Source organism: Bufo gargarizans, chromosome 4, assembly GCF_014858855.1.
Source record: "Bufo gargarizans isolate SCDJY-AF-19 chromosome 4, ASM1485885v1, whole genome shotgun sequence".
Classification (NCBI taxonomy): domain Eukaryota; kingdom Metazoa; phylum Chordata; class Amphibia; order Anura; family Bufonidae; genus Bufo; species Bufo gargarizans.
In genome coordinates this window covers 367,594,106-367,616,985 of record NC_058083.1, presented here as the reverse complement: position 1 = coordinate 367,616,985, position 22,880 = coordinate 367,594,106, and the positions used below count along the sequence as shown (strand labels likewise).

Below are 22,880 nucleotides of genomic sequence, written 5' to 3'. Positions count from 1 at the left end.
TGCAATCCTGCGTACGAGCAGAGGAGCAGGTCAATGCATATAACAATTGTGCGTATTTATTATGATCATTGTTGGTCATCATGCTCTTTTATAAGCATATTTGCACAGTTATCACGTATAATTATGTATATTTTGAACACTTTATACTGATTTTAGTATGGTTGTGTATATTGATTCTGCAACTTATCACAGCAAGGGTTAATGTTTACCTTGAGATGTGTGATCACAGGACATTGTGATGTCATTTCCTTTGGCTATAAAATGTTTTGAATGTTTTTTTCACATTGCTTGAGAAAGGATTCATGTTGGAGCCAAAACATTGCGTCACCAATGGGTGAATTAACCACTATTTTCCACATTACCCTGGAGTGCTGCTCTATTTTTTGGACTGTATTTTGGGGTAAGCTTGCACCTGCAGTATTGTTTATAAATTGGTGCTGCCTTACTTTTTCTATTGTGTGTGTGTGTGTGTGTGTATGTATGTATGTATGTATGTATATAGTAAGCGGGCGCAGTACAGAGGCAAAATTAAAGTTCTTAACTCAAAACTTCAGTGTTCACACTTAAGGCAATTGCACAAAACAGCACGTAACTTTGCAGTCTAAATGTTTATTCACACACAATGGAAAGTTCATATAACACAAGTCACCTTGCTGGCAGTTCTGCCTCCAGTAGTCAACAGCAGGCTTTAGGGGGTCTGTTTCCCCAGCATGCAGCTCTCAGCCCTCCAGCAAGGCACAAAGCCTCAGATCCCAAAAAACAGATCTCTGATTAGCCCAGCTGCCTATTTAAGGACAGCCAGGTGCTGCCAAAACCTGAACTGGCATTTAAACTCTGGTCTGGTATTTGACCTTACCTGGCTGGAAACCAGCCCAGCCGCACATGTTGGGAGGAAAATACCTCCCTTGCCAGACACAACCCCTCACTTTGTCACTATATACTGTATATACACTAGCAGATGGACCTGGCTTCACACGGGTATATTTCATCTATTTCATTTAATGTTTGTGTGTCGTTAAGATATCGACAGTATCCCCCATAAGTGAACCTCTACCCCGCCCCACTGTCTGCTGAGCTGTGTATCTCATCTCATCCTGACACGTCATATGACTGAATATTTAAGGACCTGCGAACTGCTAAAACCTGTGATCAGTTGTTATGGAAACCTGGAGTAGGACCTGCTAGCTTCTATTGGCTGATAAGGGATATGTGACCATGTGCATGGCAGTTGGAGGCTTGTATTGGTTAATGCAGGTAATTTGGGAATATTTCAGAACTTGTACATCCTAGAGACCTGAGACCCGGTTGAAAACCTTCCCGGACACCTGATGTACCTGTGTGCCAAATTTGGTGAAGATCAGTCCAGTCTTTTGGTTGCGCATAAAGAACAGGCAGACGTCCACACAGCCGGAAACTAATTTTTATATATTTGAGACTAGCAGAAGGACCCAGCTTCGTGCAGGTATATTTAATTATTTCATTTAATGTTTGTGTGTCATGAAAAGATATTAACAAGATCCCCCATAAGTGACCTCTACAGTACCCTGCCCCTTTAACAGTGAACTCCACAGTCCCCCACCCCTTAACCCCGACCCCCTCCACATTGCCCCGCCACATTAAAATGGGACCCGCACAGCAGCCCATCCCATCCCCTTAACTTTGACCTTCACAGCAGCCCTCCCCTTTTACAGTGAGTTTCACAGCACCCTACTCCCTTGATGGTGACCTCCTCAGAGGCCCGCCCCCTTAAGTGACCTCCTCAGAGGCCCGCCCCCTTAAGTGACCTCCACAGTAGCCCGCTGCCTTAACAGTGACCTCACAGTACCCTACTACCTGCCCCTTTAACAGTGACCTCCTCGGCGCCCTGCCCCTTTAACAGTGACCTCCTCGGCGCCCTGCCCCTTTAACAGTGACCTCCTCGGCGCCCTGCCCCTTTAACAGTGACCTCCTCGGCGCCCTGCCCCTTTAACAGTGACCTTCTCGGCGCCCTGCCCCTTTAACAGTGACCTTCTCGGCGCCCTGCCCCTTTAACAGTGACCTTCTCGGCGCCCTGCCCCTTTAACAGTGACCTTCTCGGCGCCCTGCCCCTTTAACAGTGACCTTCTCGGCGCCCTGCCCCTTTAACAGTGACCTTCTCGGCGCCCTGCCCCTTTAATGCTAGGGCTGCATGACGACGTGTCACACATTTTGTCTCAACAATAGGCTATGGTTTTGCACTGCGTCATACTGCCACACGACGGTCACAAAAATCCATCCAAGATGGATGCATGTAGCACCGTAGTTGTGCCCCATGTGTAGTGCGACTTATTGTCGTCCTTTAGCCCTAGCCTAAGGCCTCATGCACATGACCGTTGTTCTGGTCCGCCTCTGAGCTGCAGTTTTTGCGGCTCGGGTGCGGACTCCTTCACTTCAATGGGGCCTCAAAAGATGCGGACAGCACACAGAATGCTCTCCGTTTGTCCGTTCCGTGGCCCCGCAAAAAATATATAACATGTCCGTTTTGTGGACAAAAATGGGCATTTCTACAATGGGGCCGCCTGTTCCGTTCCGCAAATTGCAGAAGGCACATGGGCGGTTTTCGTGTTTTGCGGATCCGCTAAAAACTGAATGGTCGTATGTATGAGGCCTAAAGCTGACCTACAGCAGTGAAGAAAAATGGCTGGGTTGTTATGGAAACCTCGAGTAAAACTGTGTGTATGGCAGTTGGGATTTGAAGAGAGACTTGCAGGCTTGTATTGCCTAATGCAGGTAATTTTTTGGAAAAATCTCAGGAATGGTACATTCTAGAGAGCAGAGACCCTGAAGAAAACCTTCCCGGACACCTGATGTACCTGTGTGCCAAATTTGGTGAATATCTCTCCAGTCGTTTGGTTGCGCGTAAAGAACAGACAGGCCTCCAGACAGAAACTAATTTTTCTATATATGAGATGTCTTTCACAAAATTTTGGGTATATTTGGCTTTGTTTATTTTTATGGAAACCGTAAAAAGTTCATGCTACAGTGATATATCATGAAAGTCGGGCATTTAAGTAAAAGCATGCAATGGTGATTTCCTCATCTCAAGCAAGTTATGAAACAAAAGCCAACAAGAGTGGTGGGTATGCTCCTACCAAAAATGTCATCGTCTCAATAACTTGTCATTTGGCCTTGAGCATAAATTACAGCTTGACAACGTCTCATGCTGTTCACAAGTCGACTTATTGTCTGCTGAGGCATGGCATCCCACTCTTCTTGAAAGTCGACTCTCAGGTCATTGAGGTTCTGGGGGTACAGAGTTACGAGCCTCTAGACAAGTGACTCAGCTGATCCCATAGATTTTCAATGGGATTCAAGTCTGGGGAAAGTGCAGGCCACTCCATTTCAAGTACCTCAGTCTCTAGCAGCCATTCCCTAATGACTCGACTTCAATGAGCTGGCGCATTGTTGTCCATAAAGATGAAATTAGGCCTGTGTTTATACAGAAGCATAATGACTGGATTAATGTTATTCAAGTAGTATGGGCTTGTCACTGTAACATTCACAAAGTTTAGGGCAGTTTTGTATTGGTTGATGCATAGCGCTCTCCTAGATGTCTCCAACATTGAGTGAACTTTTAAGTCTTGTCGCCATTTGCGACTAGACCCGCCGCAGATCTGGCACTAATACATTCCTATGGGGAAAAATGCTGGATCCGGCATTCAGGCAAATCTTCAGGGTTTTTTCGCCGGAGATAAAACTGTAGCATGCTCAAAATGACTGAACTGAAGACATCCTGATGCATCCTGAACGGATTACTCTCCATTCAGAATGCATGGGGATATGCCTGATCGGTTCTTTTCTGGTATTGAGCCCCTAGGACGGAACTCTATGCCGGAAAATAAAAACGTTAGTGTGAAAGTACCCTAAAATATTAAGTTTAAATTTCCCCTTTCCCAATTTTACATATAAAATATATAAACAATAAATTATTAAAAAATATCTCCTATGCGGTGAGCATTCGCCACTTTTTAGTCACCTTGTCACCCCAAAAAATAGGATAGGACTGTTCTATTATGGGCCGAATGTTTAATAAAATGCGAAATGCACGCGGCTTTTTTTGGTGTTTTTTTTTTTTTTTCCACACGGTATTGAGTATTGCAATACTTTTTTATGGTGACAAAAGCAAATCAAAATTCTGATCGCAAGATCTGATCGGCGTAGCGTTGTCACAATACCAAAATTTAGATTGGGTTTTCATTTGGCGACTAAAAATTTGATTTGGCCAATGGCTACTAGGTATTTTTTTTAGTCTGGAGCACTGTCCCTGGCCCACGCAAGACAACGACTGTGGTCAGGTAACCTTGCAGGTCGTCTAGCATGCAGACCACACTTATGTAAACTGTCATGACATGACACTTGAGTGCCTCTCACCTCCCTTAAATGTGCCTATAGTTGTTTGGCATTCATCATCAGGTTACACGGGGCATTGTTCACAATGAAGCAGTTATCATTGTGGGATGTAGCCAAAGGAAGTCCACTCCTATGCCTTTCTGTGACTCTTCCAGTCTTTGTGTATCTCAGTTGCAACCTGCTGATGGCACTCTGACACTAAGCTCAGTGGCCACTTCCGTCTGAGAACATCCTACTTGAAGCCTTGCAATGGTAAGGTACTGTTGATCATTTGTTAGGCATCGTCTTGGTCTCATGATGTCAAAATGTGAATACCATGATGATGAAGACTGTTTAATTACTAATTCTTATTGAATCTGGAAATTTATTGGGCGATTAATGGATCAAACACCTGCTGTGAATTTTGCCGTTAAGCTCCTTGTTAGAGAACAGCAAGTTGTACAAAAAGTATTGAAATCTTGAACAGTTAGAATTGTGCTTTCAAAAGTTGAGAGATTTAGAGAAGGTCACTTTAAGTTCACCTGTAAAGGTTAGAGTGCATTTTAGGTTCATCCTAAAATTTCACACACATGCCAAATATCCTTAACATTTTATAATCTCCTATCCGGGGTTTACAACCACCCTTCAATCCAGCAGCAGTGGCCATGCTTGCACACTATAGGAAAAAGGGCTGTCCTCTTTGGTGGTTGGAACCATGGGAATGTGTATAGGCATGCATGTGCATCAGCTCTTGTCCTGGCCACCTCATATGCGAGCTGCATTGGTATCTGTAAACCCTGGATCATGTGATGAGCATAGTGACCTCATCAAAGGTCCTTTTCCTCACAGATGAAGACAGAAGAGATGCCAGCTGTGCGAACAAGTGGATTAAGGTGAGTTAAATTATTTATTTTATCCCTCCAGTCCTATTTTACTTAGCATTCTGTATTCAGAATGCTATTATTTTCCCTTATAACCATGTTATAAGGGAAAATAATAATGATCGGGTCCCCATCCCGATTGTCTCCTAGCAACTATGCGTGAAAATCGTACCGCATTCGCACTTGCTTGCGGATGCTTGTGATTTTCACGCAGCCCCATTCACTTCTATGGGGCCTGCGTTGGAAAAACGCACAAAATAGAGCTTGCTGCGATTTTCACGCAACGCACAAGTGATGCGTGAAAATCACCGCTCATGTGCACAGCCCCATAGAAGTGAAAGGTGAACGCATTGCACCCGCACTGAATCTGGACCCAAACGCATTGCACCCGCGTGGAAAACTCGCCCGTGTGAAAGGGGCCTAAGACAATTGCCCAGAAAATAAAAAAAAACTATGGCTCTTATACTATGGAGACACTAAAAATTGTATTTAGTTTTTTGTTTCAGGAATGATGATAATGTAAAACTTAAATAAAAAATAAAATAAAAAAAGTAGACATAATAGGTATTGCAGCGTCTGTACCTGGTGTATAAAAATATCACATCACCTAACCCCCTCAGATGAACACCGTAAAAAATTATACGGTAATAAAAAAGTGTCAAAAAAGCCATTTTGTCACCTTACATCACTAAAAGTGCAATTACCAAGTGATCAAAAAGTCCTATGCACCCTAAAATAGTACCAATAAAAAAAAAGGGCCCCTACATAAGACAGTCAACCCTAAAAATAAACTACGGCTTTCAGAATGTGGAGACACAAAAAAGTATCTTTTTTTTCTCTCAAATGCTTTATTATGTAAAACTGAAACAAACAACCCAAAAAATTGTCATATTTGGTATTGTCGCGTCCGTAACAACCTGCTCTATAAAAATAGCACATGATCTAACCTGTCAGATGAACGTTGTAAATAACAAAAAATAAAAACTGTGCCAAAACAGCTATTTTTTTGTTAACTTGCCTCACAAAAAGTGTAATATAGAGCAACCAGAAATCGTATAGGGGGGTGTGGCTTGCTAGGCATGTGAGCGGTCGCACGCTGTGAGAGCTCCCGCATCTGCCCGGCCATTAATCCTGTTTTTACCCTAATCCAGCGGAGATTTTGAGCCTGTGCGGTTGGGGGACAGAGCGGTTCAGTGCAGTGACCGGATCTGTAGTTGTGGTCGGTGGCAGACGCAGGCATGTCGAGGAAGAGAGAAGGCAGAGGAGCTGATAGAGAGTCCCAAGATGGTGCCGGGATGAACACACCGAAGCGGAGGGAGCGCACTACGGAGCTGCAAAAAGAAACAGCGGCTAAACTGAGTCAGTTTAACAAACAACGCCTGGAATGCCAAGAGGAAGCGCCACCGGACTGTGGGGACGACTCTGACCATGAGGAGCGGGTTCCCGCCACTGCCACGCGGCAGAGCGCCAACAGGTATGCGGCCCTACAAGTGAGTGGAGAGGAGCCGGAGAATGAGCCTGGCGATTCAGATGGTGGGGAACCTACGCTAAAGGATGTGCTACATGCCATCTCAAAATGTGGCAAGTCCCTCAGTGCTTTATCGGTCCAGGTGGGCGCAATTAAGGAGGACATTTCCATTATACGGCATGACTTCAGGAAACTGGCCGAGCGTACCACTGCTCTAGAGGATAGAGTGGGAGAGGTGGAGGATGAGGTACAGCCTTTAAAGAGGGACACTGCTGAACGTTATAGCGGCTAAGCAAGACGACATGGAGAACCGTTTGCGCCGCAACAACGTACGCATAGTGGGGGTGCCTGAGAAGGTGGAGAGGAGGAATCCCACTGAATACTTTGAGGCATGGCTGAAAGAGAAGGTGGGGCAGGATGCACTAACTCCACTGTTTGCGGTCGAACGTGCCCATAGGGTGCCGACTAGGCCTTTGCCTCCTGGGGCACCTCTGAGAACAGTTCTGGCCAAGCTACTGCATTACAGAGACCGGGATATTCTCCTGCGCAAGGCCAGGGAGTTACCAGAACTTTCCATTGATGGACACAGAATCTCACTGTTCCCGGACTACTCTATGGAGGTACAGAAAAAGAGGGCCCGCTTCCTGGAGGTTAAAAAGAGACTGAGAAACCTGGAGGTCCCATACTCTGTTATATCCGGCTAGATTGCGTGTAGTGGCCCTGAATACCACCAGTTTCTTTGAGGATCCTAGAGAGGCGACAAAGTGGCTGGACAGGAACGAGCGGCAGATCAAGATGGAGCTTCAAAATCCTACTTAATGGGACTCAGTTTTCATTATGCAAGTGACTATTTCAATGTCTTTTCTGGTTGCTGGTTTCCCTCTCCCCCTCACAGTTCTGTATAGAGTTTCTTTACCAGTTTGGGGGGGGAGGGGACCGGATGGACCAGGCTGCCCTGGTCATATACCGTAGTGAATGTATATATCGTAAATGTTGTGGTGGATATAGATAGGACTGCTCTGCTCTGTTTTAATTCCGATTGTAGATCAGGACTCTATGGGTAACCTGTTGCACTCCATGCGAATGATGAGGGCGTTATATATATGAGTGGTAGCTCTGCTATGATATACCGGGCAAGGTGCGGGAGGCTAGTGGGCGATTGGTTATGTTAAGAGGGTGACTAACAGTTCTTCAAGTGTTTACCTTGACAAAGTACTGCCAGTAGTCAGTTTGGGCTACGCTTCTCCGGCTGACACTGGTTGGTAGCCGGAGTTTCGCTGGTCTCGCCGTCTGGTGTAGTATATTTCCACAGGCCTTGTAATCGGGCGCGGGGTGGAACCAGTCGGTTAGTCCGGGGAACCGGAGTTCTTTATAATTGTTTTGCCAGCTGATGGCAAGTTTACAACTTTGGGGAGGTTTGGGGTATGTTGCGAGACAGGGCATTTCTGGTTCTGATTGGCTGTATGGCTGGCTGAGGGTTGTATGGATGGGGGTGTGCTCTCCTCCAGGGCAGGGGGAAATAGTTACTATGGTGCAGATTGTGACTCAACTGATTTACAGGAGATCGTATTTTATTACTAATGGCTGATTGCATTAAATTCCTTAGCTGGAATGTCCGGGGCATCAAGGAAAAGACTAAAAGGAAGGCGATTCTGGAAAGTGTCCGTCCGTTACATCCTCTCATATGCTGCCTACAAGAGACACACTTGCTACTGGAGCAGGTACATTTGCTTAAGCTGGCTTGGGTGGGGGTGGGATTTCATTCCACATACTCCACATATGCTAGGGGTGTCAGTATCTTGATACATAGAAGCATACCGTTTTGTTGTATTTCTAGCAAGGTGGATGCTGATGGGTGCTATGTGTGCTTATATGGTACACTTTATAACCAGCCGTGTGTGGTGTGTGGAGTCTATATCTCCCCCCCCCCCCCCCATACTCTCTGTCGGTGATCAGGACGGTCCTAGCTTTCATGACGGATTTTCCAGGGGTGCCAACTCTCATACTGGGGGACTTTAATAATGTCATATGCCCGGATATGGATAGACTGGGGACGACGGAAAGAGATTCCTCGGGAGAATATACCGCATTTGGGAGACTCATAAGAGAGGTGTCCTTAGTGGACCTATGGAGATAAAGGAATCTGAGGGAGAAGCAGTACTCATGTTGTTCTAGTAGCTTTGGCTCTCTGTCCAGGATTGATTTGGCGCTAGCGAATTCTGAAATGGGGACATTAGTACAGGAAGTAGCGTATCTTCCGCGTCGGCTGACGGATCATTCCCCGCTGATGGTCTCTGCCGCTTTTAAGCCCGCTAGAATAGGACAGGGAACGATGTGGGCATTTAACCCCTTTTGGTTATCTGTCCTGCCGGAAGTGGGTACTATTAACCCCTTAAGGACACAGGGCGTACAGGTACGCCCTTGTGCCCTGGTACTTAAGGACACAGGGCGTACATGTACGCCCTGTGCATTTTCGATCACTGCCGTGCGGCTGGCAGTGATCGGAACCCGGCGCCTGCTCAAATCATTGAGCAGGCACCTAGGCTAAATGCGCGGGGGGGTCCCGTGACCCCCCCATGTCGGCGATCGCGGCAAACCGCAGGTCAATTCAGACCTGCGGTTTGCTGCGATTTCTGCAGTTTCTGATCCCGATCAGAAACTTTAGGATTAAAAATGGTTTCCTGTATCCCTCCCCCCTGCACCCCTGAGTTGTTCGAGCACGGTGGGAGGTGCAGGGGGAGGGTTGCGGGCGGTGCGGTAGGCGGGATCGCGATCCCCCGCCCGCCTCCCATTGCGTAATCGTTGGCGTCTAGTGGGTATACCAGGGTGCCAGCACATTGCTGGCACCCTGGTATAAACGGCTGATATCGGTGATGCGATGTCAGCCGTTTAACCCTTTCCATACAGCGGTCTGTACGGACCGCTGTATGGAAAAGGTTAACAGTAAGAGGGAGCTCCCTCCCTCTCCGATCGGGGGGCTGCTGTGCCTTTGCAGTCCCCCGAATGGAGAGGGAGAGAGCTTCCAGGCAGCCCCCCAAGCCCCGTCCTTACCCTTCCCCGTCTGCGCAGTTCTGGCCACTACTGAGCAGACGGGGAAGGTTCCCATGGCAACAGGACGCCTTCTCAGGCGTCCTGCTGTCCATGGTTCTGAACAGATCTGTGCTGAAAGCATAGATCTGTTCAGACAAAGTGTAAGTAAAATACAGTACAGTACAATATATATTGTACTGTACTGTATTATGCAGACATCAGACCCACTGGATCTTCAAGAACCAAGTGGGTCTGGGTCAAAAAAAAAGTGAAAAAAGTGAAAAATAAAGTAAAAATCAAAAAACACATTTATCACTGATTAAAAATGAAAAAAATAAAATTCCCTACACATGTTTGGTATCGCCGCGTCCGTAACGACCTGATCTATAAAACGGTAATGTTACTTTACCCGAACGGTGAACGCCATAAAAATAAAAAATTAAAAACTATGATGAAATTGGAATTTTGCCCACCTTACTTCCCAAAAAAGGTAATAAAAGTGATCAAAAAAGTCGCATCTACGCCAAAATTGGAACAATCAAACCGTTATCTCATCCCGCAAAAATCATACCCTACCCATGATGATCGCCCAAAAACTGAAAAAGTTATGGCTCTTAGACTATGGAAACACTAAAACATGATTTCTTTTGTTTCAAAAATGAAATCATTGTGTAAAACTTACCTAAATAAAAAAAAAGTATACATATTAGGTATCGCCGCGTCCGTATTGACCGGCTCTATAAAAATATCACATGACCTAACCCCTCAGATGACCACCGTAAAAAAATAAAAATAAAAACGGTGTAAAAAAAGCCATTTTTTGTCATCTTCCGTCACAAAAAGTGTAATAGCAAGCAATCAAAAAGTCATGTGCACCCCAAAATAGTGCCAATCAAACCGTCATCTCATCCCACAAAAAATAAGACCTTACATAAGATAATCGCCCAAAAATTAAAAAAACTATGGCTCTTAGACTATGGAGACACTAAAACATTTTTTTTGTTTTAAAAATGAAATTATTGTGTAAAACGTACATAAATAAAAAAAATTGTATACATATTGGGTATCACCGCGTCCGTGACAACCTGCTCTATAAAATTACCACATGATCTAACCTGTCAGATGAATGGTGTAAATAACAAAAAAAAAAACGGTGCCAAAAAAGCAATTTCTTGTTACCTTGCCGCACAAAAAGTGTAATATAGAGCAACCAAAAATCATATCTACCCTAAACTTGTACCAACAAAACTGCCACCCTATCCCGTAGTTTCTAAAATGGGGTCACTTTTTGGGAGTTTCTACTCTAGGGGTGCATCAGGGGCATCAGGGGGGCTTCAAATGGGACATGGTCTCAAAAAAACCAGTCCAGCAAAATCTGCCTTCCAAAAACCGTATGGCATTCCTTTCCTTCTGCGCCCTGCCGTGTGACCGTACAGCGGTTTACGACCACATATGGGGTGTTTCTGTAAACTACAGAATTAGGGCCATGAATAATGAGTTTTGTTTGGCTGTTAACCCTTGCTTTGTAACTGGAAAAAAAATATTAAAATGGAAAATCTGCCAGAAAATTTTTTTTTTGAAATTGTATCTCTATTTTCCATTAAATCTTGTGCAACACCTAAAGGGTTAACAAAGTTTGTAAAATCAGTTTTGAATACCTTGAGGGGTGTAGTTTCTTAGATGGGGTCACTTTTATGGAGTTTCTACTCTAGGGGTGCATCAGGGGGCTTCAAATGGGACATGGTGTCAAAAAAACAGTCCAGCAAAACCTGCCTTCCAAAAACCAAACGGCGCACCTTTCACTCTACGCCCCGCTGTGTGGCCGTACAGTAGTTTACGGCCACATATGGCGTGTTTCTGTAAACGGCAGAGTCAGGGCAATAAAGATACAGTCTTGTTTGGCTGTTAACCCTTGCTTTGTTAGTGGAAAAAATTGGTTAAAATGGAAAATTAGGCAATAAAATGAAATTCTCAAATTTCATCCCCATTTGCCAATAACTCTTGTGCAACACCTAAAAGGTTAACAAAGTTTGTAAAATCAGTTTTGAATACCTTGAGGGGTGTAGTTTATAGAATGGGGTCATTTTTGGGTGGTTTCTATTATGTAAGCCTCGCAAAGTGACTTCAGAGCTGTAGTGGTCCCTAAAAATTGGGTTTTTGTAAATTTCTGAAAAATTTCAAGATTTGCTTCTAAACTTCTAAGCCTTGTAACATCCCCAAAAAATAAAATATCATTCCCAAAAGAATTCAAACATGAAGTAGACATATGGGGAATGTAAAGTCATCACAATTTTTAAGTGTATTACTATGTATTACAGAAGTAGAGAAACTGAAACTCTGAAATTTGCTAATTTTTCCCAATTTTTGGTAAATTTGACATTTTTTTTATGCAAAAAAAAATATTTTTTTTAACTTTATTTTACCAGTGTCATGAAGTACAATATGTGACGAAAAAACAATCTCAGAATGGCCTGGATAAGTCAAAGCGTTTTAAAGTTATCATCACTTAAAGTGACACTGGTCAGATTTTCAAAAAATGGCCTGGTCCTAAGGTGTAAAAAGGCTGTGTCCCTAAGGGGTTAAGGAACAATTAGAGGAGTTCTTTAGGATTAATCTGTCTACCGCCTCTAGCTTAATAGTCTGGGATACTATGAAGGCTTTCCTGCGAGGGTTGCTTATGGCGCAAATTAGTAGAAAAAAGAGTGAAACCAGGGCTAGGGTTCAGGCCTTAATGAGGGCGGTGGAAATGGCTGAAGCCCAGTATGTGGAAACACCGGATGATAGGTGTAGAGAATTATGGAAGGGGGCGCAGAAGGAGCTTAATGACAGGTTGTTGCTTAACGCCAAGAACAAACAGCTCTTCCAGAAACAGGTATACTATGAAGAGGGAGAGAGGACGGGAAGAATGCTGGCTATGGTATCTAGGGCACAGAGACTCCCTAGTCATGTAGTGGCCCTCAGGGATCCAACTGGGACTCTGTGTAGTGCTTCGGAGCAAATACTGGAGATTATGAAGGGATTTTACTCCGACCTCTATGTATCTCGGTTGTCAGCCTCGGGTGAGGAAATAGACCTGTTTTTGGACGGGCTCCACATGCCTAAGCTTACATCTGATCAATGTGCTAAATTAGATTCTCCTATAACGATCACTGAGTTGGAGGTGGCGCTCTCCACTATGTCTAATAATAAGGCTCCAGGTGGTGATGGGTTACCGGCGGAGATTTACAAACGATTTGCCTCAGTCATGCTGCCCCAGTTGTTGGAGGTCTTCAAGGAGGCAATGACACAGAAAAGACTGCCCACCAGTATGACTGAGGCGACGATTGTAGTCCTTCCAAAGGCAGGCAAGGATATACAGGAAGCCGAGTCCTATAGACCGATATCACTACTGCAGGTAGACATTAAAATTCTGGCTAAAGTCTTAGCTAACCGTCTGAACCTGATTATATCTAACCTGATTCATTCAGACCAGGCTGGCTTTATGCCAAATATGGCTACGGCAGTTAATATCAGACGTCTTTATCTAAATATTCAGAGCCAGGGTCACAAGTTGGGTGCGGCTGTCGCATCTCTTGATGGGCTTTACTTATGGTTCCCTGGAGGAGAAAGTGGCACTATATGCAGATGATCTGCTGCTATTTATGGATGATTGGAGGAATTCTCTCCCGGTAGCGATGGAAGTGATTAATGGGTTTGGGAAAATGTCAGGTCTGTGTATTAACTGGACTAAGTCCGTGTTGATGCCACTGAAGGAAGGCATGGCTGACTGTGACTCCAGGGTAGAGGGCTTACAGGTGGTGCGCTCTTTCAAATATCTGGGCATTCAGGTTTCGTGTAATGATTTAGATTTTGAGAAACTAAACATCTCCCCTCTACTCCAGAAGTTTAAACAGAAGGTAAACGCCTGGACAAAATTGCAGTTATCTATTATAGGTAGGGCCAATCTGGTGAAAATGATACTGATGCCGCAGATTCTTTATGTGCTACACAACTCCCCTATATGGCTCCCGCTGCGGATATTCTATGTCATCAATGCCATTTTCAGGGACCTTATATGGAAGAAGGGAACGCCTCGCATCAAGCTGTCAACTTTGTGTAGGCCCAAAACAAATGGGGGCTTGGGGGTCCCGGATCCGTGGATGTACTATCTGGCGGCACAAATGCAGCATATGAGGGGATGGGAATCGACGGATGGCTTGGGTACTGCGAGTAGGATTATTCAGTCATTGGTGGGTTGTACGAATTTGAGATCTGCCTTGGAGGAGGATACTTTTCATGCGTTAGGTGGTAAATATCGGATGTTGCGTGCCATTCATAACACTTGGTGGAAAGTCAGAGAAATAATAGGAATTCAGGGATACTCCGCTCTCACCCCTCTCTGGCCAAATTATATGTACAAAGAGGTGGATAAAGTTAAGGGGATTAAGGGGTGGGCTGAATCAGGGCTTAGGTATATGTGCCAATTGTTTGATAAGTTGCAGCAGGAATTTGGATTGCGGAATTCCCACTTCTATCTTTATTTGCAGCTTAGGCACGCTCTACGTGCTCAAGAACAGGTAGGGGCAGTACGTCCTGCACAAAAGAATTCAGTAGTTGACCTAGTGAAATCTGGCGGAGGTACAGCAGGAGTGATCTCCCTTAATTATGCGTGTCTTATGGAAGCGCAATTTAAAAGACAGGAATTTCCGCTTTATGATAAATGGAAGAAGGATGTCCCAGAGTTGACTGTGGAGCAATGGGACACTGTCCTGGAGGAGTTCACAAAAATAGCGGTGAGCGAGGCTCAAAGAGTATCGCAACTCCTGTTGTTACACAGAGTATACAAAACACCTGTCCTTTTGAAGAGAATGGGGTATAGAGCGGATGACTGCTGTCCGAGGTGTGGTGCGCTGAATGCAGATCTCATCCATATGATGTGGAATTGTCCTAGATTGAGGAGGTACTGGAGTGGGGTGGTTGAGATTGTGAGATTGGTGTTGGATGTTGAAATTAGGCTGGATACTGCAACATGTGTTTTGGGGTGTGTGGACCTACCGGGATTGGTGTCTGAAAGGAGGTTAGCTATAGTAAGAATGCTTTATCAAGCGAGGAAGTTGATAGCTTTTCACTGGATAGATATTCAACCTCCTTCAGTGGATGAATGGGTAAAGAGGGTGCATGTACTAGTTGGTTTAGAGAACTATGTGTACCAAAAAAGAAACTGTGTTAAAAAGTTTGAGAAGATCTGGTCACTCTGGATTCAACATTACAATCTGCAAACGTGAAGAGATGAAAGTGGGGATGAGTGAGGGGGTATGAGTGTTGGGCAGAAAGGGATTGCGGAAAATGGGAAATGGTGTAATAGGAGGGTGGTATTGGCAGAATAGGTTGAGTGACTGTATGCACGGGGATACAGGAGGCACATGTCGTGGGAACTCGGACAGGATATTATGTATAAAATGTGTCATATTGCTTGAAGTATGTCATACTGATCTGAACTGTTGTTATCCATGCAGTTGTTGTATCATACTGATGGGTCAGACCATATGGTGAGAGATTTTTAATTTGCTACTGTCTCGTGGGGTGTTGTTGGGGGGCGGAGGGAGGGATGGGGGTGGGGACAGTGTTCTGTCTGTGTTTAAAATTGAAAATCTTCAATAAAAAATATCTGATTTAAAAAAAAAAAAAAATGATCGTATATATGTACCCTAATATAGTACCAACAAAACTGCCACCTTATCCCGTAGTTTCCAAAATGGGGTAACTTTTTTGGAGTTTCTACTCTAGGGTTGCATCAGGGGGGTTTTAAATGTGACATGGCAGCTTAAAATTATCCCAGTGAAATAACCATATGGCGTTCCTTTCCTTCTGCGCCCTCTGTGTGCCCGTACAGCAGTTCAAGACCACATGTGGGGTGTTTCTAAAAACTACAGAATCAGGGCAATAAATATGATTTTTGTTTGGCTGTTTATCCTTGATTTAGTGGAATTTTATTTTATTAAAATGGAAAATCTGCCAAAAAAGTGAAATTTGTGAAATTTAATCTCCATTTTCCATTAATTCTTGTGGAATACCTAAAGGGTTAACAAAGTTTGTAAAATCTGTTTTGAAACCTTGAGGGGTGTCGTTTCTAAAATGGGTTCATTTTTGTGTTGTTTCTATTATGTAAGCCTCACAAAGTGACTTCAGACCTGAACTGGTCCTTAAAAAGTGTGTTTTGGAAATTTTCTGAAAAATTTCAGAAAACGTCCCCAAAAAATAAAATGGCATTTACAAAATGATCCAAACATGAAGTAGACATATGGGGAATGTAAAGTAATAACAACTATTTTTGGAGGTATTACAATCTCTTATAAAAGTATGGAAATTGAAATTTTAAAATTTTTCACCGTTTTTTGTAATTTGGGTATTTTTTTATAAATAAAAATGAAATATTCTGACTCAAATTTGCCACTGTCATGAAGTAAAATATGTGACGAGAAAACAATCTCAGAATGTCTTTGATAAATAAAAGCGTTTTAAAGTAATCACCACATAAAGTGACACATGTCAGATTTGCAAAAAAAAATGGCCTGGTCCTTAAGGTGAAATATGGCAGGGTCCTTAACCACCTCAGCCCCCCTAAATTAAACCCCCTTAATGACCAGACCACTTTTTACAATTCTGCACTACACTACTTTCATGGTTTATTGCTCCGTCATACAACTTACCACCCAAATGAATTTTACCTCCTTTTCTTCTCACTAATAGAGCTTTCATTTGGTGGTATTTCATTGCTGCTGACATTTTTACTTTTTTTGATATTAATCAAAAATGACCGAAATGTTTGCAAAAAAATGAAATTTTTCACTTTCTGTTGTAAAATTTTTCTAATAAAACTCCATTTCTATATACATTTTTCTCTAATTTTTTTTTTCTACATGTCTTTGATAAAAAAAAATGCAATAAGTGTATATTTATTGGTTTGGGTAAAAGCTATAGCGTTTACAAACTATGGTGCAAAATAATTAATTTACACACTTTGACTTTCTTAGCACCTGTCATGTTTCCTGAGGTTCTACAATGCCCAGACAGTAGAAATACCCCACAATTGACCCCATTTCGGAAAGTAGACACCCTAAGGTATTCGCTGATGGGCATAGTGAGTTCATGGAAGTTTTTTTTGTCACACGTTAGCGGAAAATGATGATGATTTTTTTTTTTTTCTTACAAAGTCTCATATTCCACTAACTTGTGACAAAAAATAAAATTTTACATGAACTCACCATACCCCTCACGGAATATCTTGGGGTGTCTTCTTTCTAAAATGGGGTCACTTGTGGGGTATTTATACTGCCCTTGAATTTTAGGGGCCCTAAAGCTAGTTTGGAATCCAAATGCGTAAAAATGCCCTGTGAAATCCTAAAAGTACTCATTGGAATTTGGGCCCCTTTGTGCACGTAGGCTGCAAAAAAGTGTCACATGTGGTATCAACGTAGGGCAATGTGTTTTTGGGGTATATTTTTACATATACCCATACTGTGTGTGAGAAATATCTATGTAAATGACAACTTAAAAAAAAAAAAATGTATACAAAGTTGTCAATTTACAGAGATATATTTCTCTCACCGAGCATGGTTATATGTAAAAATACACCCCAAACCACATTGCCCTACTTCTCCTGAGTACGGCGATACCACATGTGTGACACTTTTTTTGCAGCCTAGGTGCGCAAAGGGGTCCAAATTCCAATGAGTACCTTTTAGGAGGACATTTTTAGGCATTTGGATTCCAGACTTCTTCTCACGCTTTAGGGCCTCTAAAATGCCAGGGCAGTATAAATACCCCACATGTGACCCCATTTTGGAAAGAAGACACCCCAGGTATTCCGTGAGGGGCATGGCGAGTTCATAGAATTTTATTTTTTTGGCACAAGTTAGCGGAAATTGATATTTTTTTTTCTCTCTCAAAGTCTCCCTTTCCGCTAACTTGTGACAAAAAGTTCAATCTTTCATGGACTCAATATGCCCCTCAGCGAATACCTTGGGGTGTCTTCTTTCCCAAATGGGGTCATTTGTGGGGTGTTTGTACTGCCCTGGTATTTGAGGGTCTCCACAATCATTACATGTATGGCCAGCATTAGGACTTTCTGCTATTCTCCTTATATTGAGCATACGGGTAATGAGATTTTTTATTTCCGTTCAGCCTCTGGGCTGAAAGAAAAAATGAACGGCACAGATTTCTTCATTCGCATCGATCAATGTGGATGAAAAAATCTCTGCCAAAAAACGTGCCAAAAAAAAGAGGGGAAAGGCGTCTGCCAGGACATAGGAGCTCCGCCCAACATCCAAACCCACTCAGCCCGTATACCCTGGCAAACCCGATTTCTCTATTCACATCAATCGATGTGGATGAATAAATCATTGCCGGATTTTTGTAATATCTTTTTTTTATATACAAAGTGTTTGTTTGCCAAAGCATATGAACACCGCCCCTCAGCTCATAAGCCTCGGCAAACGTTTGTTTGTTTTTGTACTGCAGAGGAGAAATCTCGTCTTGCAGCGCCGCATACGCCGACTTTTGTGTAATCTGACAGCAGCGCAATGCTTCTGTCAGAATGCACATCAGTGCTGCAGCTGGTTGATCGCTTGGTCCACCTAGAAGGTGAAAAAAAATGCGAAGTACAGGAAGCCTCTGCGATTGATAAAAAATATCAAAACTGATTTTGTTATCGCCACAGCGCTTGTGTAGTGATTGTGCAGTGATAAGTTACTGCGGAGGGGCGGGCGTGGGTGTACGCACATGTGGGCAACCGATCAGGCCTGATCGGGCAAACACTGCGTTTTGGGTGGAGGGCGAGCTAACGTGACACTAATACTATTATAGATCTGACTGTGATCTGCTAATCAGCGAATCAGTGACTGCGGTGGGCTGGGCGCTAACTGAAGCCAACTACCTACCAAAGGGGCCTAAACTAGCCTAAACCAAACAGTCAATACAGTTTACACTGATCACTTTTTTCCCTTTCACTAGTGATTGACAGGGGTGATCAAGGGGTTAATTGGGGGTGATGGGGGGTGATCTGGGGCTAAATATGTAGTGCTTGGTGTACTCACTGTGATCTGTGCTCTCTGCTGGGACCAACCGACGAAAAGGACCCAGTAGAGAGCACAGAAGCCATTTAACACATTATATTTATAAATATAATGTGTTATATAGCTGGTGGTTCGTTATTTTAAGTCACCCACCTGCCAGCACTGATCATTGGCTGGCAGGTTGGTGATAAACTAACTCCTTGTGCGCCTTTTGCCGACCTGCACTGCGCATGTGCGGGCCGGATATGCGCGTCATCTCGCGTCTCGCTGAAGGAGGAATAACCCGGCCACCCGCAGGACGCATTCCTGCGTTAGGCGGTCGGGAGGTGGTTAAGGGGTTAAAGGGTCATGGACCAAGTCAGGTATCAGTCTGTTCGGTTAGGAAACATAAGCAAAATTCCTTATGGTTTTTGACTGATAATTCTCTAGTTTTGCATTTCACTACTGAACCTATCACTACAGGTAGCATGAGGAGTTACCTGTAGCCCAATCAGTTAGCATAGGTAATCGTGCTTCTCCAGGATGGCACATTCATTCTTGCCACCGCAAGAAGTTTTGCAGTACTGAGCATGGAGATGACACCAGGACACAGGCTGTTACACAACGAGAGCTGGACTGGGCCATAAAAGGGCAAAACCCAGCAGCAGGACCAGTATCTGCTCTTTTTTGGGAGTAAGAACAGGAGGAGTGCTGCCAGAATCCTACAAGCTAAGAGTCTACACATTTATAACAAAACAGTCAGAAACAGATGCCATTAGAATGTCCTGAAGGCCCGATGTCCTGTAGTGGGACCACCACAGAATGTACAAGAGTTTTTCAAGGTGATTTGGAATCCAGCCTTCAGTTGGTTGATAATTGTGGTATTCATACACTATTTCTGATGTCATTTCATTCTTAAAGGGGTTTTCAACGTTTTTTTTTTTTAACCTATCCACTGCCTTTTCAAACAGCTGATCATGGGGTCTCCGGGTGACGGACCCCCACCAATCAGATACTGATGACCTATCCTGATGATAAATCATTAGTAAAAAAAATAAAAATAAACACTTGGAAAACTTCTTTAACGACTTACTCAATTTACATCAGTAAAGACTTTTAACTTCAATCTTTCGTTGATGATTCAATGTTTGATTTAAGTGTTCCCTTAAAGGGTTTAGGCTACTTTCACACCAGCATTTTTGGCTTTCCGTTTGAGATCCGTCATGGGATCTCAAAATGGATCAGTTTTGCCCTAATGCATTCTGAATGGAAAAGGAGATACTCAGAATGCATCAGTTTGCCTCCGTTCAGTCACCATTCTGCTCTGGAGGCGGACACCAAAATGCAGCGTTTTTCTGTCCGCGATGTGGTTACACAATAGAAAACTGATCCGCCATGGCTATAGAAGACATAATACTCTGGAGGTCGGGAGAGTGGTGATGTGGCTGCGCCCTCTGTGGAGATTGTATTTCAGATGACATCATGACCAGGCCTCCCATAAACCCCAACCCTGTTCAATTGGTGATGTCAGACCCATGTGATTTTGGAATGGGTTGGTCGATGCTCTAAATCCACAAGCAGGGTATTCTTGTTCTATCAAAGCTGTATGGGAGTAAAAATTAGGAAGAGATGGCAAGGGGATGATGGAGGGTATGGTAGGCGGAGTTTTTTGGCCCAGTGAAAGGTGTAGAAGGCGTTTACATTTTTGGCTAACCTTGCAGCACACAACACTATGGGAAGTCTTGCGGCTGCTGCTCACGTACACCCACAACCTGTAAGTTTGGGTTGTAAATGATGGAGCATAGTGAGAGCATGGAGATTGAAGTGAACACTTAGGATATGTTGACAGGTACACTATTATGCTTTGTAGGTAATCAGACAAGATTTGCACAATTAAATGGCATTTTAGGATCCCGCTCAACAGAATAAAACTTCATATTTACACTTATCCCTGTTAATAAAAGCCCACAAAATGTATTTTTGTCCTTGCCTAGCACTATTAGCAGTTTTACATGATCAAAAATTTTTGACTTTAGGCTATAGCTCTCTTAGAACTTACTAACATATGAATAATGCTGTGCTTAAAGGGGTCGTCTGGGAATACCTCTTTTAATTGAAGCCTGTAGCCTGCCTCCGCTGTTTACGTATTCAAATATTCATACTTACCTGCTCTCTGTGGCCCCCATCATGCACGCAGGCTCTTGTCCTCCATCTTCCACTATGTGGCTTGTTTACTTCCTCTGGGCGGCTTCATTACTTCTGTTGGGCACATTGAAGTCAGTCATTGGCTGCAGTGGAACCATATTCACATATCCAGGCCTGGGAGGAAGTAAACAAGCCACAGGCCGAAAGAAGGACACACAGGAGCACGAAGGACCAGAGTGGTGGGGAGCAGTTAAGTATTATAGAATATGACCCAATTGTCTGATAGGTGCAGGTCCCACCTCTGGGACCCACACGGAGAACAGAACAGGGAAGGTGGTGGCCGGAGGACCCCTGGATTCAGTCACCACTGAGCCAGAACTCGGCTATTTTCAGAGGCCCCATAGAAATGAATGGAGGGTGGCTGTGCATGAACAGTGTGCCCTCCACAACTTTCAGGGCCCCATTCTTGGTCCTAGCGATATGTCCCCACTGTCTGAGATGGGAAAACCCCTTTGTTAGGTATTACCAGCCAACCCCTTTAAAAGAACACTAAACTTTAAAACATATATATAAAAAACTAAATAAAAGTTTTTAAAAAAAAAGTCCCTCTTGGGGTGGGTTCGCATCACGATTTAGGTCTCCTCCCCCTATTGACTATTATGGACGCCATAACCTGTGTAAGGCTACATGCACACAAATGTGGTTTGGTTCTGCATCAGAGCCGCGTTTTTCCATAGCCCCGCAAAAATAATAGAACATGTCCTATTTTTGTCCGTTTTGCGAACAAGTGGATCCGCAAAAAAACCCAAAAATAATGCCATACGGACATCATCCGTTTTTTGGACCGATTTGCAATTTTCGGACCGCAAACCACATACGGTAGTGTGCATCTAGCCTAATGCTGAGAGGGTCTACAGGAGCGGATCAAAGAAACTACAAGGCAACAATTAGGCGAGTTGTGTTTGTAGCATTTAGTTTGTGGTCAGACCTCTCAGCATTGTAGCAAAAATAAAAAAATAAGATTGCAGTGAATTTGCTGGGAAAATGTCACTTGTGAATATTATACGCCTCATGTACATGACCGTATCATTTTCATTTTGTGGTCAAAATATGGATATTGGCTGGGTGCATGCCACATTTTTCTACTAGAACTGGCTAATTTTGTCTGCAAAACGGACGAGAATAGGACATGTTCTATAATTTGCAGACACACTGATTCGGGCAGCACACAGATGACATCCATGTGTTGGCCACGTTTATTACAGACCCACAAAAATGAATGAGTCCAAAACTAAAGTCGTGTGCACAAGGCCTTAATTTGTGCAAACTGCTCCCAAGACCCTGAGCCAAGACTAGCTGCTTCAGTTGGGGAGCTAGAAGCGGGGATTTATTTAGGCACGTTTAGTATTCAGCATTCCCTATTACTGCAGGTAGTGGTCATGTACTGCCACCAAATATTTAGTAAATATTGTGCCTCAGTGCCTGTTGTACTGCTTGGTCCTGGGCTGAAAGTAGTAAGAAAAAACTAGAAGTGAGAAATACAGCCAAGGAAAACAGTTTGTGCCCCAATCTGGAAAACAAAATACAATTTATTTATTTATTTGATTGCAGGTATTTAAGGATAAAGGGCAACGTTCCATTAGACGTAAATCATATGCCCTTGATTTTGTAGCTATTAAATGATTAATTAGAATTTTATTTTTTATGGATTTATTTTAGGAATGTGCATATAAATAAATCGCTGCATGTTATTTTCGACTAACTTTCAATTATTTAAGACTCCATCCAGATAAAGTGCTAGAAGCATCTTGCTCCCTTATCTGAATTCTTTGACCATGCCCGTACATGGCATTTTCCAGCGAGGACCTCCAAGGAGAGGGATGTCAAAGAAAATAAACTGTACTTTTAGCTTGTTGAAAAGTGTTATTTCTGAAAGCTGAACAGCATTTCACAAGTCTACTTGTGAGATGTGAAATG

General features: G+C 43.4%; 1 protein-coding gene across 2 annotated transcripts in view; it reads left to right on the top strand.

The window, feature by feature from the left end:
* Positions 1 to 22,880, top strand: part of ZDHHC14 (zinc finger DHHC-type palmitoyltransferase 14) — a 196,560-nt gene that overhangs the window by 169,380 nt on the left and 4,300 nt on the right. The window contains exon 10 of one of the 2 annotated variants that reach the window (XM_044292580.1): positions 1,275 to 1,392. The exons of the other annotated variant lie outside the window; for it this stretch is intronic. Coding sequence (XP_044148515.1) covers positions 1,275 to 1,298 — 24 coding nt within the window. The 3' untranslated portion in view covers positions 1,299 to 1,392. Of the gene's footprint in view, positions 1 to 1,274; positions 1,393 to 22,880 lie in introns of those variants that run through there. 2 annotated transcript variants of the gene reach the window in all.